Genomic DNA, 19,570 nt, shown 5'->3' on the forward strand with positions numbered 1-19,570 from the left:
GGCTACAGTAATAAAAATCTAATTTGATACATAAGCCTTCATAGGCAATTTGATGAATCAAGATCTATATGTTTGGTCTGAAATTAGCTAGCGGTCAGACTCTTATTTCCACACGCCTTGTGTACGATATACATACAATCTTTGAGATTGATTTTTTTTACAAAGATAAATCCAACATAGACTATATAAAGTGTTGTAAATGATGAAAATACTTAATTTAGGATCAACCATCTTTATGTTCCGTAATGATCTTCACATCGAGTCCAAATAATAAAATAATTAATAGAGTAGCCGTTGTTCGCACAGGAATCACATAATTCATGGGAAATATTTTAAATCTTTCTAAGCATATTTTGTAATTTCAAAATAGTTGTTGATAATCAATATCTATTTTGAAATTACTGGATTTAAAAAGCCCAATTTCACATGATTTATATAAACGCTCACCCCCGCCACATTTCGTAAAATTTTAAGGTAGATACATGGGGATATATATTTATATAACTAATAGGTTTCGAGACCTGAAGAACAGCGTCAAAATTTCTAACACCACTTTCTCCTTTTTTAGGAGCATAATCTCGCAAACTCTCGTCTTGTCTACAAGAAGATTATTTCTATAAAATCTACTTTAAATAGATTTCTAGACCTAGTAATGATTGAGTCAGTAAATTTACTCATAGACCTAAGAGTTGAACCAAAATATCTTTCTCTTTCTTCAATTCTATTATTATTGGCTAGGAGCATTGTATTTATGAAAGTAGTCGACTTTTAAAACGAAAATATTAAATTGTAAAGTTCATTAAATGCAATGCATATTAAGAGAAATGATATTTTAAAAAAAGTTTTTCTCCCAAAATTTTCCAATTTTTCCGAAATAAAAGGATTTTTTCCCGGCGCTTAAAACTTTCCAGAAAATTTACAACAATAGTCAAAGAAGCATTCAACAAGGAAAGCTCACACTTAACTAGCAGCCTTAATATTGGAGTAAGGAAGGAGTATTGGACTTTATGGTTCAGAGACTTGCACATTACGGAAGTTACAGAATAAATATTTAGAGAGCTTTGAAATGTGGTGTTGGTGGAAGATGGAGAAAATAAAATGGACCGAAAGAGTAACAAACTGTTTTGAAACGGATAAGAGGACAACTTCTAGCCACCATCCTTCGTAGATAGGCCAATTGGATTGGATACAACTTGCTAAGAAATTGTCTTCTTCATACCGCCATAGAAGGCAAGATGGAAGGAAAGTGAGCAATAGGAAGAAGAAGAACACAAGTGATACATGATCTGAAAAATAGAATAAAATATTGGGAGTTAAAATAGGAAGCTGAAATTCGAGAAACGTGGAAGAAACATTTCCAGGCCCAAATCTAAAAATTAAGAAGAAAAGAAAAAAACTCATTAGTCCCAAGACCTGCCAAAAGGCAGAATACTTAATAATAATAATAATAATAATAATAATAATAATAATAATAATAATAATAATAATAATAATAATAATAATAATAATAATAATAATAATAATAATAAGATGCAATCACTGGAAGGGGCACAGATCAAATAGAAAGCCTCCAGCTTGAAGTGAATTAGGAAAACCAAGGAAAACAACCGCTCAAGATGACTCAAACTCATCAAACAGTGGAAGTAGCCATGTAATCTTGAATCCCTTGCAGTGGCATATCTTGAAACTCTGAACATGTGTATTGCAGCTTATATAGGATAAAACGCTTACAATGCAACAGTATTTTTTGGTAGCCTAGATATTATATTTTGATATTTTATAACGCATGCATAATATTGTTTTTCCAATAGTAATGTGTCTACTAAAAATTCTAAATTAAACATTTAACCTTAAAGTATCAAGGCCGAACTCAGAAAATAACTTGCGAAAATATGTATCTTATTTATTTTTTTTAAAAAAAGAACAACAACAACAACTTGAAACTGATTTAAAATGCAGTTTTATTCAGTGTGAATTTGAGATATTTTGTAGGATTCCTTCCATAACATGCTCCTAGATAGGCCTTGGATATTCTAAACCCTTTTTAGTTCCATCTTCTGAATACATATTATAATTAACATTACACTTTAATAAGGGATGCTGACACAGGAAGACTTGAATTCGGCAGTGAAACTTAACTAATATACTAATAAAAAGGAGCTCTAAAGCCACAATGCGCAATCAACACAAGGTTACAGTCAAATTCTCCTGTATTTTTAAGTTTTCATTTTACGTTAGTGTAGTGGTCAAAATGCGTACTATTGGTCCCGAAACAAACGCACTACAGTGATCAGATCCCATTTTGAAAGTAGGTCTCGTCTTCTATACCTTCGTTGCTGATGTAGAATATAAACACAAATCAATTAATCGTTTGTTTTGTTTCGTCCCACTGTACCTAATCTGTTTTATTTTGGAGGGTAAAGTCTAAAAACGGATCAAAATAGTATCAAAACATTTGGAAAATGTGAAATGTTGCAATTTAATTATTGTATTGTTTCCTTTACATTTTTGAAACGGGTGCTGGAAAATATAACTACTGAATATAATAAAATATACTAAATACAATTAATTTTGTGTCGACGGAAGCAATAGATTTTACGTCACTTCCTTGACGCAAACCGTTACGAAATGGGGCACTTAAATGTTTTACGCAAGGTTAGTAGAAGAAAAGGTTGGGCTATTAGCCCAGACGCTTCGCACTCTGTTTTGCGTGACGTCACCAGCGAGGAGAAGCAAGTAGGTATAGTGGCGTAAGAAGCAGGCAGAATATGTCTTCTTTCTTTCTTTATGCAGGGGTGCCCACAAGGGGGGGCTATGACGCAAACTGCGTCATTGAAATATTTGGGGGGGGTTAAAAATCTATATAAATAGGTTTGAGAGGGTGTAAAAATTAATCGAAAAGATTTTTTTTCATGGAAGAACACCTACGGACAGGCAATTGAGGGGGGGTGCGTCATGGACATGAGGGGGGGTGGGCACCACTGCTTTATGCATAACATTTTCGCTGTCACAACATCCTCCTACACACAAAACTACGAATAAATAAATAATCCAGCACTAAATAGAACTTCTTAATGCAGTTAATATTATAGAAACTTAACAATGTACCTATATTATATGATCATTTATTTATTGTTTGATGAGAGAGAATTCTTGAATTATAATTACATTTTAAATTTATTTATATCCGAAATGTTACTGTGAATGCATTTATGCAAAGTTCCAGATAAATATGTGTTTTACCAGGGTAATCTCTGAAATTTCCGAGCTCTGGAGTTAAATTAATTGCGAAACCAATGAAAGGTGAGTTCCGCACCCAGCATGAATAGATTACTTTGTGAGTACTGTTAGGCCTAGGAATATTTCAATAAATATTTAAAACAATGGATAATAATAATAATAATAATAATAATAATAATAATAATAATAATAATAATAATAATAATAATAATAATATTATCAATGCATTTTATTTTGTTCAATATACGGCACTCAGGCTTAAAGTTTAAAATTGGCAATTCATATCTGCTCCATATGAATGTTAAAACGGGACCATCCGTCTTAAAAATCATGCCGACTATCCACCACAGGTTATGTTTAATGTACCCATTGTTGACGCTATAATTGCACTTCGTGACATCAATAGTATACAGTCCGGAAAAATGGATTCGGTTTATATCTAAATATTTTGCATGCTAACTAGCAGGCCAATCGCCAGCCCGAAAATGTAGGGAGGCCGGTAGAAGTTAGGGGGCCTCGACCCAACCATGTGATAGTTCATTTGAAAGCCTACCGTGAAAATTTTAGGGGGACCAGTAAAACTTTAGAGGGGCGTCTCCCCCGAGACACCCCTGGATACGGGCCTGCTAACAAGACAAGAAATGAGGTTTTCTCGTCTTGTAGTGACTTGATTTTCGAACAAAAACTTTTTTCGTCTCGCCTCGTAGTTTTTCTAACCTCTTGTATGAATTTGTGCACAAAATGTATGTGACTGCCTAATTTCAATTAGTGGTTATGTGAATCCATCCGAGTCACGAGGGATCCTCGAAGGATGACCCACTTTCTGAAAGTGGATAGTCCTGTAAGTGAAAAGTTCATGCTGTTTCGGATGTATAGACAGTATTTTTTAAAAATAATAAATAAAGTTCGTATCATCAGAGCTTTATTCACGTCATCTTTATTCCAATGTGCTCTTTTCTTTTTTACTTATAAGATACTCTATTTGCGTAGGAGTGAAAATAATTTCTGTGATTGGATTAACACCAGGTTTTACTTTATCATTAAAATTACTCTTTTCAGAGTTAATTTCTTTACTCTTCTTATTTATGGTACAACGCAACACAGCATTTCTAACTCTGAGATTAATAATTTGCATTTCGAGATTTTTGTTCGACTGTTCCATAATTACTAATTTTGTTTTTAGTTGTTCCATTTCAATATTAAAATCTCTAAATTCTGTTTGTTCACTTATCTAATTTTCTCTTTTTCGGAGAAAGTGTAGACACGTTTTTCAGAGCCCGTTTTCTGACTTCTCGTGATTCATATGTTATTGTTCTATCAGGTGGAACACTTAGAGATGAAAGACAACCTTCAACATAACTTGTTTCATTTTCTGCAGGAATTGGACTTTGAATGCCTAGTTGGACTGAGGGAACTGCATTTGGTTTCAGAATTTTCTTGGGCGGCAAGCCTAGAAGTTCAGATTTCAGATCTCGCAAATAATATTCTTCTGAGAAATGCACACTACAAACAGTCGCGTTTTTAAAGTTTATCTTTTCTTTTACATGCGTGAACCCATTGTTTAGCAAGGAGAGAGTCCTTAAGGAAATTGTGGTAAACAATACCTGTATCTTTTATCTTTTTTATTATGACTCCTTCACGTTGCTACAGCATAAGAATTCACAAACACACATGCACACTAACAAAAAACACTATATTACACGAAAGGAAAGGCACAAATACACGTAATACTAAATATGTACACAAGTACTCAAGTTCACCACACAATCTTGCAATATTGCATGTTGTACAGCCAAGCCCAGGTAAAGAAATTTTCTGAGATATTGACTTTTTCTTTATTAAATAATATTCGTCCACGTACTCAAAAACGTACAATAGAAAGATGTGTCCACAAAAATTTGCCACGGGAAAAGAAAACAACATAATTCAACACAGCAAAAACCCAAACTAAATAAATATATAACGAATTGTTTGTGGTCTTACTAGCAAAATCTTCGCGCGCCAAGCAGACGACAAGCTCGAAGTTCCTCGCTGGTGACGTCACTGTGAAGAGAGCGTAAAAGTAGAGGCTCTGGACATAGGTTAAGAGCACCCCCTGGTCTTACGAGCGACAACCAAAACCACTTCCCCCTCTGTACCATTAAGCAGAAAGGTTCGATATTCTTGCATATACTTAGCAATCAACTTGTCTGATAAATGAGGCGACTCGTTGAAATGATCGAACTTTTGACAGTGAAAACAGAGAGAGGAGATGATATGGAAGAAGTTGAGAGGCGCTCGTCATGATTGTGGAGACCTTGCGGTGTTAGACGAAGCAACCATTGATTAGAGCCGCTATACGCCACCCATAAGAAGAGTAGCAGAGAGTTACTTGTAAAAAGAAGCGAAGAAGTGCTTCAGACAAATTATAACAGGATGATCTTATCAGGTAATCCTGTCTTTAGAGAAGAGCTGTGGTTAATAAAGTTATAGAGCTAAACACACACATTCCACACACTGCTTCCTGGTGAAATAGTTATTGCTTTCCGTCGGTTTGATCCCTTATTGTGGAACAAGATTCGCTCTGGCCATAAAGGCTGAAAAGCTTTGCCGACAGTCGGCTGACGAGATCACGATACTATCTCGATAGGATAGCGTAAAGAAGCAAATACATAGCAATTAGAGAACTGGCAGTTTTCAGGCCCAATAACCCAATTAGTGACAGTGACTGTGGCCCTTGTCAGGACTAGCGAACCCACTAAACAATGCCAGACCACCAAGAAGAACAAAAAGAAGCCACCTGATGCCAGTTACAAAAGGACAGATGACCAGGCGAGTGAGAGAGGAGGCGAACTGCCGTCTGAAACACCCAGAAGAGAACCCAGCAGAGAGAAGAGATCCACAAAAAGAGGAACGTCCAGAGACGATAAACACGGAGATGAAGAGAAGAAAGAAATCCACACAGCAGTGACTAACATGGAGAGCTGGAGGGAGGCACCCAGCCCAGCAGTACTACAGACATCCCCAGAAGCACGTAAGACACTCAATGATGACTACCTGAGCTGAGTCTGATGTATCCGCCCGTGAGCATCTTGAAAGAAAGCCAAGAAAGCCATCATCAGACAGAAGATCGATGCAGAGGATTTCATGTTGCTCAGCATGGGTGGAGGGAAGCATCGTGCTTATTTCAAATCAGAAGGCACAAGAGAGATCTTGCTAAAAATATTCAAAAACAGTGACTTTGGCCCACAAGCAATCACACTTGGACGTCTCACGAACACACAAGAACGACTCAACCAGAAATACCAGCCACTGAACGAGAGCAAAGCATCACGCCAAAACAGCTCACACAGGAGAGTCCTCAATCTTCCGGCTCTTTTCAGGGCTAACAAAATAACCCAGGTGAACAACCACGCAGGGGTGAAAAATCCTTCTCATACAGGTGAAAACCCATTAATAGATGTTCAAGAAGATGACTTCAAGCCGGTTCAGCATAGAAGAGGAAGAAAACAGTACAACGAAGAAGAAAGAAGTTCAAGGAAGAGGACCAGGACACAGGAAGGCAGACAGCAGCACGCCTCACAAAAGGAGGAGAAAAAGACACCAACGTATACATGTTTTATACGCGGGGTTGAGACAACAATTAGCATCAATAAAATTATAGAAGCATTGCAAAAACAGTAAATCCGGTTTACCAGCCTCATCCATATAAACACAAACAATGGCCTGGCACCAATGTTAAGGCTCTTTTCCAAACACATTGAAGACATCAATAGACTTACAACACAAGGACTGGAAACTGAAGAAAGGCGATACAAAGTAGAGAATTCTCGACAGCCTCCAAGACCGATGCCCTGCTAGAACTGTTACCAGTACGGGCATCTGAAATTCCAATGTTCTAGTCAGCGAGCCTGCTTCCGCTGTGGGAATGTACATCAAGAGGATTGTAAGAAACCAGTGGACAATGGCTTCTGTGCCACTTGTAAGCAGAAATGACACAGAACGGGAAGCAGCCTGCCCCCAAAGACCACGAAGCATTCCTCATCAGAGATACACCAAAATCACAATGGAAGTTAACCTAAGCAAACGATCTGGCCCTTCTCAGGACCACACACCACAAAAACAGTTGAATACTCCACAAAAGTAAATGTTTCAGAAGACTAACCATCTGAAATAGAACAGCAAATCACATCTGCAATAGAGATAGCCACAAACCGAATTATTACATGGGTTACAAGCATTCTCACAGCAACCAGTCATTAAGAAGAACGCAACAAGATGTTGGAAACCATACAGACAGTTACAAAGAAAGTCTTCGCAAAAACAGTGAACGCCTTGACAGATACCAACGGATCAATACATGTTACTCAACCTACATATGAAGCAAGGTAAAATCCAGGGGCAAGAAGTCGAACTCAAAACATAAACCAGCTTCACGGAACAATAAAACAGAAGTAGCAGTTGTAGAACAGGTGAACATGCTGAAACCAGCAGAGAGATGACGATACATGCACAGACAAAGGATCATGAGACGGCTCAATTGCATGCTAAAAATAACACATCCCCACTAACAATACACTTCCCCACTACAGACAACACAGATTTGTATATAACATAATCAGATAGGCTTTAAATAGATTTGTATATAACTTAATCAGATAGGCTTTAAATATAAGTTAATAATTTATTATTTACAGACACTTTTACATGGATTTTGGCCACTTTTCAATTGTGGTTTTGCCATGTAAATTCTATTGCATGCAGCATGACCGATGCAGGTTTTTTCCCCGGCTTCCAGTTTTTTTTTTTATCTCTCTATCAAAACATAATAAACCTCTCGCGCTTTCCTATCTTCTTGTTTACTCCTCTTTCTTTTTTTCTATCTTACACTTTACATACAGATCCGAGTGTAAATATCTACCGAATAGATAGAAACCGCGAATACACCCACCGACATCAGATTTAGTTTACTAACTGCATGACGCAGAGGCATATAGAATGTTGGTTGATGCCTTACTCACTGTCCAGGGCACGGGCTTTCCCGAGGGCCGTCCTTATTTTTAACTTTTCTGTTTATGTTTCTTTAGCACTCTTTCGCGTTTCGTGTGTTGATACGTGTCGGATGGTTGCTCGTCGTGATGTAGCGATAGACTTGAATTGATTTTTTATCCGTTAGAAGGCGCTGGTGTTTTCTGTCTTCAACTAAAGCAAAATGGACATCGTGAAAGCAAGGAGAATATTTTTAAGTTATATTTTGAGGAATTTGTAGAATAAATTATGCTTTAATTGTTTGTTTAACGTTGATAGGTATGGTAACATAAAGAAATGTCTCTGATCCCTCATGCATTCATGTTTTTTAAACGAGTGTTGGGCCGTCGACTCGACGTCTTTAGAAATATAAATAAAAAAAAAGACTTGATGAAATTGTGGTTTAACACAGTCTTCTTCAGTGCAAACTGAGATGCAGAACAGTAGCTAACAGACAGGGCTTGCATATCGATACTATACACAAATAGTGTCATGCTATTTCTTTGCTCGGTAGAAGATAGTTGAAATTTAGTACTAAATTGGACCTTGTGCATCAGCTTGCTTTGTGGTAAAAGTACGAGGGGCGTTCCATATTTATTTACACTTTCCTTTTTTTGTTCTTTCAGGGTCCAATGAGCTCGCCATTACATTTGGAAGGAAGTAATACTTAGATCTGCATTCAGGTAGAAGAACAATACAGAGAAGTGTAATCCCTGGAAACTACAGCACATTTCACCACAGATGTAGGTAAGTGAGCGGACGATATGGAAGGTGATCTGCAAGGACAGTGCTGCAGAAAGGTGGTTTCTGTGGATAGAGGGTGTACAGACTGCAGAAATTCGCAGGCGATTGGTGGCAGTGTATGGAGAGTGCGCACCTTCACACAAAACCGTTTCGACATGAAGCCTTCTGGAGCCTGGCTGTAACGTTGCAGATCACTTTCACGTCCTTAAGCTATTGTCTTTGTGCTGCATTCATGGATTTGGAAACCCACCTGGCAGAAACCTTGACCATCTTGAAGTGTTCGTGCACTATGCGGTGCAGAGTGAATCTGGGAAGTTCTGTGGCCGCCTCCAGTTCCGTGAACATGATGCACCTGTTGTCATGATTAAGCCGTTTCACTCTTGAAATGTTCATTGGTGTTATCACAGTCACTTTCCTTCTAGAACTGGTCCCCCTCTCCGGTGATGTGCGACCACTTTTCGAGCCTTCTACCCAGCTGTATAGGTTTTGCGTGATCGTACGCACTCTACACACACTGCCACCAATCAACTTTGAATTTCCCTAGTCGGTACACCCTCTTTCCACGGAAACCACGTTGTCCAGTACTATCCTTGCAGATTACCTTCCATGTTGTCCGTTCACGTACTTACAGCTGTTGCTGAAATGTGCTGTAGTTTCGAGGGATTTCACTTCTCTGTGCTGTTCTTCCACCTGAAGGCAGACTTTAGTACTACGTTTTTTCGACTATAATGACGAGCTCAATGGTGGGCCCTGAAAGAAGGAAAAAGGAAAGTGTAAATCAATATGGAGCACCCCTTCTAATTAAGAATAATAATTCCGATTTTAAGAATATAAAAGAACTAGTTTGATCTAAGGAAATTAATTTGTAAATGGTTCTAGTAATACTCACGATGTACGACTCAAATAGCCCATTAGTCCTGTAGGAGAAGTCCTGTCATTGAAAATGTACATATCCAGGTATTCTCCCTTTTCACAACTTGCACCTTCTGGTAGCTTTCTTAGAACTTCATCATAGAACGTATCAGAGCAGTGTTCTCTCACTTCCCACCACTCCCGAAATTCACCGCGATCACTCTCATGATAGTGTAGTGAAATATTAAGGGCTCGAAACATATCGCGCCCCTCTGTAAATAAGATGACATAATTACTGTTTCCACATATTATCTTTAATTGTAAAATATTTTTATTTGGTACAATAAGACAAGTGTCTGATTTACACAAAATTGGTTTCACCTACTTAAAAATGCACCCCAAAAACATATAAATCACAAGATCATATTAATCCTATATAATTTATAGTTTGTCATACAAAACCAACTTTTCCCTCTCCAAAATCAAGAATCGCAAATGATATTATTGAAAGAACCATAGGTGATAGATTCATATGGTGACTATTGCTGATAATGTGTAGCACCTAACCAATTTTAATATCTTTCAGTCTAACGACTCACGTTTACGCTCTTTACGCTAAAGGAGACTGACAATTAAGGCAAATGAATGATCATGAAAGGATCGGTGGGATGAGAATGTGAGAGAAAACGGAAGTACCCCGAGAAAACTCAAGTAGACGCTGTTGTCCACCACAAACATCTGGCCGGGGATCGAACCAAGAACTCACGCACCAGGGATAAGTACTTTACCACTGATCCATCGTGCCCCCTAACGTATTCAAACGTGGCAATATACGAGTCATTTACAGTCTTTGCGTGAATACTAATGCCCTTTCGACTTTTTGATTATTGATAAGAAAAGTTGCTTTAGTTTGTAATTCCACAATACATGCATTTCCAACAAAGTGTGAATGGCTAAAAGAAGCAGTGGCGTACGTTGAATTTTATCAAGGAGGTCAAGCACATAATATCAAATCCCTTTAGAAGACAAGTTATTTTTGCATATACTATATATATATATATATATATATATATATATATATATATATATATATATATATATACAGGGGTGCCCACAAGGGGGGCTATGACGCAAACTGCGTCATTGAAATATTTGGGGGGGGCTAAAAATCTATATAAATATGTTTGAGGAAGTGTAAAAATTAATCGAAAAGATTTTTGTTCATGGAAGAACACCTACGGATAGACAATTGAGGGGGTGCGTCATGGACATGAGGGGGGGGCACCACTGATATATATACTTAACACATGAATATCATATGTGCCAAGTGTCGGGTATCTAAAAAGTAGCTGGATATATGTATATGCTCTAACAGCACAACATGTGCTAGGCATGCCATTTAGGTGTCCCAGCTACTTTTTAGGTACTCGACAGTTGGCACATATGATATTCATGTGCTAAATATGTACTTCACCTACCTACAGTTTTAGGTACTTCTTACACCTAATTGCTATTTGCAACTATGTACCACAAATATAGCATTTATATCTGGTTCAGTTTCGCACTCGAACAGTCATTTGTTTCTATTTCGTCACTTGGGACATATATCTGTAGTGTTCTACGTACGTCCTTTAGGTAGATAGTGTTTCAGATACCCTAACAGCACAAGATGTGCTAGGCATTCGCCATTTAGGTGTTCTAAATTCATCTCCCACATTTGATGCATTTGTTGCTTCTTTTTCTAAGCGATTGTGTACTAGAAGCTACAAACACACCAACTTTATTAGATGGCAACTGTCGCCGATCATTTGAAAGTGAATATGGACGAAAGTAAATAGACACTCGTCATTTTGTTATAGAATTACATGGCGAGCAGATTTTATCTGATCCCAAACGGTTATCGTTGAATATACGCGGTTAAAGGAGCACTCTGATTAGCCAAATTCAAAAGACATCAACAATTTATCCCTCTACAAGCGACGTTCTCTTCATTGCCTCCGTGGCCAAGTCGGAAAAGTACACTGTTAGTAATCCAAAGGTTGGTGGTTTGCGCTCAACCAGGGCTACATTTCTTTTACTTGTTTAAAGTGTTTTTAGACTCACTTTAATGTAAACGCTTACACATATAGGCGATTTAACGTATTTTTGGGGAGTAATTTTCTGTTCCATTGACGCTTACGGCATGGGAAGCATGCCTAGAACATGCAAGGCACGTTCCCCAGGTACGTGTCAGGCATGTGCCTAGGAGCGGATATAGACTTCGACTATCACTTGCCATCCATGTGATTTGACTCCCACAAGTACATAATGCACATACTGGACACATTCCCATGTACCTGAGGGAACATGATATGTATATGCCCAGGGTGCGAATTGGCGGGGGGGATGCCGGGGATTTCCCCCCCTGACAAAAATCTTTCCCACCCTGGAGAAGGAAAATTTTATCCCTGGCAGGGATAACTTTTTGCCCCTCTGGAGTATTTTTAAGTGGACATAAAGATAAGTAAGTCTACTTTGCGTAGCTAACCTAAATATTACTTGAGTGAAAATTTATGAAAGATCTCACATCTCAACCGTTTTGTACTTGTTAGTATATATATATATATATATATATATATATATATATATATATATATATATATATATATATATATATATATATATATATATATATGGGGGGGACTGGGTGCGCATATGGGTGAAATTCATCCCCCCCTGGGAAAATTTTTCAATTCGCACACTGTATATGCCTGCTGTGTAATTGTGCTATTAGGGTACATATATATAATAGGGTGGTCTTTATTTATATGGGGAAAATAAACTTAGCAATTTTCTTAGACGAACCCCCTAAAATGGTTCCATACGGGGCCAAATTAAGCCAGGAGAAAAATTAGATTCATTGAATAATTTTAAATCGTGCCTCAAGTGACCTAAATTTTTAAATACAATATACAATATGCGTTTACAATATACAGTATATGGGAACAATCTGGAATAATCCCTTGTAATTTAGAAACGGCTTAAGGGAGTTGATGCTAGTAGTGCACGCTTAGTTGCATGCATGGAGAGCATGCCCGCGACCGTTCGGTCTATTTAGTGGACGGGTTCCGCAAGAATGTAATGCACCCCGCAAGAATGTAATTCCTCAATACGCTATTTTATGCACGTGCACATTGTGCACCGTTAGAATTTATCCCCTAATTCTGACTCGCCTAAGCGATGTAACCCCCATACTCTGAGGGAGTGAGATACGCCCACTACGCGGCCAGACCGAGGTTCTGACTGCCTACCAGTTGACCTACTGGTTGAGGCAGACTGCTAGCGAGTCAGTCCTACTATGCTCTGCAGGCATGGCGCCCGAGCGTTATAAGGCAAGCTCACCTCCCGCCCGTGTTCATCGTAACCCAGATTTCTGGGATTGGCTCCCACAAGCTACCGAATCCCACGGTATGACCACAACCCGGCAGAGTCCAACCCAATCCAGGACCCCAGGCAATGCCCGAGGGGGCCTGTTTACTCCCGGCCCTGCCTACCTCTATCGTTCAACTGGCAACCGCCTTGTCGTGTAGAGGTACCACGCAGACGTCGAGATACTCCCGTATCTCATCCCGGACCCAATGGTACGTGTTAATTCACCATTTGAGTTTGGTGCCGGCCCATATCCTACAGAGTTTCCTCCCTTTAGCAGGATCGGAACTGTTACCCAGATTCCTGGGATTGGCCCCTCCCCCACCTCCGTTTGGTCCCCCCGCAGGCAGGAATTCGACACTCCCCCCCGGTAGGGTCGTCCAAGCAATACGAGACTTCCTCTAATTACGGTAGAGATACACCTTACATTACCAGAGCCAATGACTAATGTAGACCGTTTGTCAAAGGCAGACATTGTCATTTGGGAGCCGTGTCTCTCCTGGTAAGCCCGCCCAAACAATACGGGGCTACCTATCTTTAACGTGTTTAGGTACCACGTACACGTTGTAGCAGAGCTACTTGTCCGAAACCCAATGGTAGGTGTAAACCACCATTAGAAGCGACACCCACACCCTTCCTCGGTAGGGCCGTTCAAACAATACGGAACTACCTCTGATTACGGTAGAGGCACATCGTACATTACCAGACCCAATGGCTGTCTACCTTTAAAGACAATGGCCATTTGGGAGCGGCGGCACCCCTGGTAGGGTCGTGTCTCCTGAACCCAGCTCACACTACTTGGACGAAGGAGTGACCCACTTCCTCAGTGCTCCTGAGGTACGAGTATGCGTTAGGATACTAGGTATCCCATCCCGGACCCAAGAGAACGCATTACACTTTCTTTGAGGGCAGTACCTACATCATCCTCCCGGTAGGGCACTGGATCCGCACACACCCTTGGACACACCAGCTACCCACTCTTTTTAATGTGTTGGGGTATCACGTAGCCTTATCTCCCGGATCTAAGGGCACGGCCTAGTTGCCAATTTCGGGGGATACCCGAAGGCTCACCCCCGCCGGTAGGTACGGCAGCCTAAACTACCTACCCCACTGAGGACGTGATGGGGTCACACGTACTCTCCCAGATCCAATGGCACGAGTTAGTCGCCCATTTCGGAGGATACCCGACGGCTTGCCTCCGTCGGTAGGTTGTTCCGACCCGGGACGACCCCGCCGCCATATGGCAGTTAAAGTACTGGCAATGGGCCTGCGTACAGGTCCAACCCTATCTCCCCCGTGAAGCAACCGCTCCCGGAAAAGGATGCGAGAGTGAGCAAATCACGGGGGTCCCTACCCTTTCTCAGCACGGGCTTGGGAACGGCCATACCTTCGATAATCGAACTAGAGGAAGAGACCAATCTAATTTTGTATAGCATTTCATGGCGACCATCTTAGAGTTCTCCATCTTGAATTCAGGTCAAAATTTTCAAATAGGAAGAGGGTCATGTGACATATCGTTTTGAGGTAACATTTTACCAAAAGCACTAATCTGGTATTATTTTCGAGTTACCTATAATCACATAAGAGTTATTACTTGTAAAAAAACAAAATGCTTCGATGTAATGTTATTTTATTGTAGTTACGGTTTATAGATTTGTAAGGCTTTTACATAAACTGAAACAAACTCCTAGAGAAGGTTCAATCTTTGTTTCGCTATGAACTACAAATAAGTTTTTCCATCAAAATGATTCATAGACCATTATGAGGAAAAACAAAAGTTATAACTTGGAAGAAATTGAAATATCCCTTTGGTAAGTTTTCTATCTTATTTGCTACAGAGTTCAATTTTGTCACATCTAGGAAAAGATTGTCTGTGAGCCTTCACTATCTGCAAAAGAAATTGTTTCTGCTTCTCATTTTTCGCAAGAACGTTGTAATCTTCTATTAATTTCACTCCCCTTTTTGATGCATCGTTTGTTATGTAGTTGGATATAAGTATTTTATTTCTTGAAGAAAGTCATTTGTTATTTGGGCATGAAATCAGATCACACTTAAGAAACCTCTCGAGGAAAATTTATGTGTTTGTTGTAACAAAGTCACTGATATCTCTTTTCACAATAATTTTTATGGTGTCACTTCTTGCATCAGACCTCTTTGCTGCTTCACAGTTTCTCCTTTCAGTTTTTATTCTTTCAACCGTTTATTTGCTTTTCCATTATGCTAACTTCATCATCAGGGAATCCCAATGCTACGTGTTCCTACGTCAAGTACCAGAGATGCCAAGAAAATTTAGAAAGAGCCACTTCAGATAATTCAGCATTTCTTTGTCTATAACTGTACAAACCTTTAAAAAAACTGCAGGTCTTGTAATGGTGAAAAGGATGCTTGATTACATTTAAACCAAGCTTGAATATATAGGGGAAGTGCGCACAGTACCGGACGTTACCCAGTACCGGACAGTAGTAGTAGAGTCCGTATGTGATAGATGACAGACGTTTGCTGGTTATCATCACCATTGTGTAAGTCCAAGGTGTAGGTGAGCAAGTTGTGACTTGTGTCACGCCAGTGTGGAGCGAAATATTGGCGTGTGTAGCTGAATTGCTGTGTATGTTGGTGCTATGTGTTAAGTTTTGTCTACTGTGTCGACTGTACGGGTAAGTACGTGAACATTTTGTTACATATATAACTTCTCTTATTGTATAATGTACCCAAGTATGATAATAAATATTGAATTACGGAAAGTGTTATTACGTGATCTGACATTATATGCTAACATGTTAATTTCCCAGTACCGGACAGTATGTATGTTCCCAGTATCGGACAAGGACACAATGTCGTCCTTATGGAAACTTTATAATAGTAGCGTTTCTCGCTCTTGTTTTTTCCAGGTAAGATGGCTAACAAGAAAATGGAGAAGTGGGTGGAAGAGGATATGAAGAAGGCAACGCAAGCAGTCATGGAAGGCCAAATGAGTTTGAGGGTAGCAGCACGTAACTTTCTGGTACCTAAGAACACTTTAGGGGATAGAGTGAAAGACTTGAAAATTGGAAACACAATAGAAATGACTCCTCAAATGGGCCGTTTTGATACAACTTTTTGAGAAGAAATGGAGACGCAGCTTGTTAATCATCTAAAGGACTTGTACAACCAATTGCGGCGAATGTACAAAAGGAGTTTTAGAAGTTTGTTTTCGATTTAGCAGATCACCTCAAAATTAATCACCAGTTTAATAAAGACAAAAAATTGCGGGAGTGCGGGACAGAACTTCTACTACAGTTTCATGAAACATCATCCTGAACTGTCGTTGCGTTTCTCAAAGTCGACGAACATGCAGAGAGCTGTGGGGTTTAGTAAAAAGCACGTTGATTTATTTTTTGACAAATATGAAGAGTTACTTGCAAAGTACAACTTTAAACCTTCTATTATATTTAACTGTGGTGAGACTGGAGTGTCGGTGGTTTACGATAATGCAACTAAAGTTTTGTCGCAGAAAGGAAAGAAACAGGTCGGAAAAATTACTTCAGGAGAAAGAGGCAGAAACATCACAGTACTACTCACGATTAATGCAACTGGTGATCAGTTTCTGCCCCCGTTGTTTGTCTTTCCGCGGAAAAGGATATCTGAGGAACTGAAGAAAGATGCGCCAACAAATAGTGTTTTCATTGCTGAAAAAAGTGGATGGATGACAGCTATAGGTTTCCGGAAATATCTTGAAATGTTTGTTGCTCGCGTGAAGCCGACGAAGAGTGGGTGCAGTGTATTTTGTGTCACAAATGGGCTCATATTGCATGCACAAGTCAAGATAATCTTGACTATTACATATGTGATCGGTGCATTTTTTTTTTTTTTTTTTTTAGTGCTTGTTTATGTTCAGGTGAGGTAAGACTAATATTCACATTTTCACACTCCTTGTTCAGTACTGGGATATCGGCTTGACATTTCTTTGCTTGTATTATTATTGTTTCTGCAACGATAACACGAGATGTGTTATATTTACTTAAATATTTATAGAAGTGTCTTCAGACATTTTTTACGTTCATACTGTATATCATTCTATTCATTGCACATAAAAGGAAACAAATGTATTTTATGTTGTGTCCGGTACTGGGTAACGTTTTTGTGTGTGTGTGAATTTGAACCTGATTTTCATTTTCATTTTAAAAATATATGCTCTCCATTGTTGTAGTTTCTTTTATGTCAGCTCTTATAATACATGTCAAACTTTAATATGATTGCATTACTTTCATGATGTACCTCTTAATTATCTCGTGGATTCGAAAAAACTTTAGGTGTCCGGTACTGTGCGCACTTCCCCTAGTCGTATCAGAAAAATGCATACTCTCCGAAGACTTGTTTCTATTTGCTTCGTTAAACGAAACTGTTGGTGAAAGAGAAATATTTTTAAAAAGTAGGTTATTTTCCTCATCTTCCTTGCATGGTGAATTGCTCCAGGCAAACGAAAAGAAAACTCCTCGAGGAATTATGCCACCCAAGAATATGGTGGTCAGTTCTAAAAATTCCCTGTAATCTTCTCTGTGGTGTCCTGCTTCTACAAGTTTGACAGCAAAATTCAACACTCCATTTCTTACATCAAAAATATTGTTCCTTACATCATCATCATCAATTCCTAGAGTAAAGTTACGGCAATCTATTTTAGACCACCCGTTCTGAAATTACTTCAATAGAGGAACGTCCGGTCCAGATGCAAACGAAACATAACACTTATCAAATATTCATTTTAAAACCAATCATAAATGTGGTGTCTACAAGGAAGATATAGAAGGTTATTTTGGAGCTTCTACTCTAGCAGAATGCAAGCATCGTTGACATGACCCATATTGCAGGGAGTAGTGTCACAACAAACTGCCAGAACGAACTTTACCAAGTTCCATTCTTCAAGAGAATAAACTATTGACAAAATGGGAACACCAATTAGCCTCTGATGACCATCTTCTGTAATAATTATTGATAACCTGTCGACAGTCTCTCTGCCAGTCAAATTCGGCAGTAGTTTTCCGTCCCAATACTTAACTAACGCACTTGATGCACTCTGATTTTTTTTTTTTTTTTTTTTTTTGGGGTTCTCTGCAACTTGGCTACCGATTTTCTCTCAGCAGGTGAATGGAAAACCTACTTATTACTAGTTCCTCTACATTAAGGGCTAATGCTTCTGCCGTCGCTATCAGAATATGTATTGCTGCTCTATCAGTGACCTTGTATCGATCAAGAGCTGCAACCAGTCTTGCAGTAATAAAATTAGTTTTCCCCTTTTACATCTCTTGGAGGGTCCGGGTACACACGCATCCATATTTACATTTTCTCTAACATTCTCAACTGGGGTTTCCTCTTCATTACTTGAACTGCTTACCTCTATGTCTTTTGGTGTATTAAGTTCAAACAAATCATTTTCAGAAGAGCATTTTCTTTTGCGTTCCTCATTCTTTTGAAGCCGTGCATATCCCTTTTGTTCTTTTCGCGCTAAACTCATGTCTTGCTTTTAGTCGTCTAAGAATTATTACTTGTGAAAAGGAGAAATCTTTTCACAGGTAATAATTCTTACACGAATAAAGCTATCTTTAAAATAGTGCCAGATTTGTCATTCTGGTCAAACGCTACCTCAAAACGATATGTCACATAACCCTCTTTCTATTTAAAAAATTTGACCTGAATCCAAGATGGCGGATTTCAAGATGGCCGCTATAATAGTACTATACAAAATTAGGTACGTTTCTTCCTCTATTTGTATTATCCAGGGTATCTTTGCATTCGCTTTAGCCGTTTCTAAATTACATGAGTTTATTCCAGATCTTTCCCATATACTATGTATTGTAATCGGATTCAAAACTTCAGGATCCCAGCCTCCGACAAGTGAACTTTGTGGTGGACAAACATCGTGTGCGTGGGTTTTCTCGGGGTTCTCCCGTTTTCTCCCACTTTCTTCATTCCACCACTCCATTCCTTACTCATCATCACCGTCTCCTTTAGCCTAACCGGCATAACGTGGGACGTAAAACTCAAAGATTTCATTTTATTTCATTTTCAAAACTTTAGGATAGAAATTCGGAAATAAAAAATTAAGGACCACCCTAATATATATATATATATATATATATATATATATATATATATATATATATATATATATATATATATATATATATATATAGTGACATCAACTGTAATTTTTGGGAGGAAACAGAGGGGCAATGGTATTTTGGAGAGTAGGTATTTTCTTTCTTCAAGGAGGCATCACACATGTTAACACATGTTGGGAACTCACTGCTTCTCCGTTGAAATGCCTGTATTGCCGTCGGAGGAT

General features: G+C 38.8%; 1 protein-coding gene across 2 annotated transcripts in view; it reads right to left on the bottom strand.

Moving 5' to 3' along the window:
• Nucleotides 1–19,570, bottom strand: part of LOC145679667 (piezo-type mechanosensitive ion channel component-like) — a 215,593-nt gene that overhangs the window by 18,179 nt on the left and 177,844 nt on the right. For both annotated transcript variants that reach the window (XM_081750243.1, XM_081750242.1), the window contains exon 15: nucleotides 9,881–10,115. In XM_081750243.1, coding sequence (XP_081606369.1) covers nucleotides 9,881–10,115 — 235 coding nt within the window. The remainder of the gene's footprint in view (nucleotides 1–9,880; nucleotides 10,116–19,570) is intronic.

The sequence above is a fragment of the Thermobia domestica genome, chromosome 2 (genome assembly GCF_964235325.1).
Source record: "Thermobia domestica chromosome 2, izTheDome1.hap1.1, whole genome shotgun sequence".
Taxonomy (NCBI): domain Eukaryota; kingdom Metazoa; phylum Arthropoda; class Insecta; order Zygentoma; family Lepismatidae; genus Thermobia; species Thermobia domestica.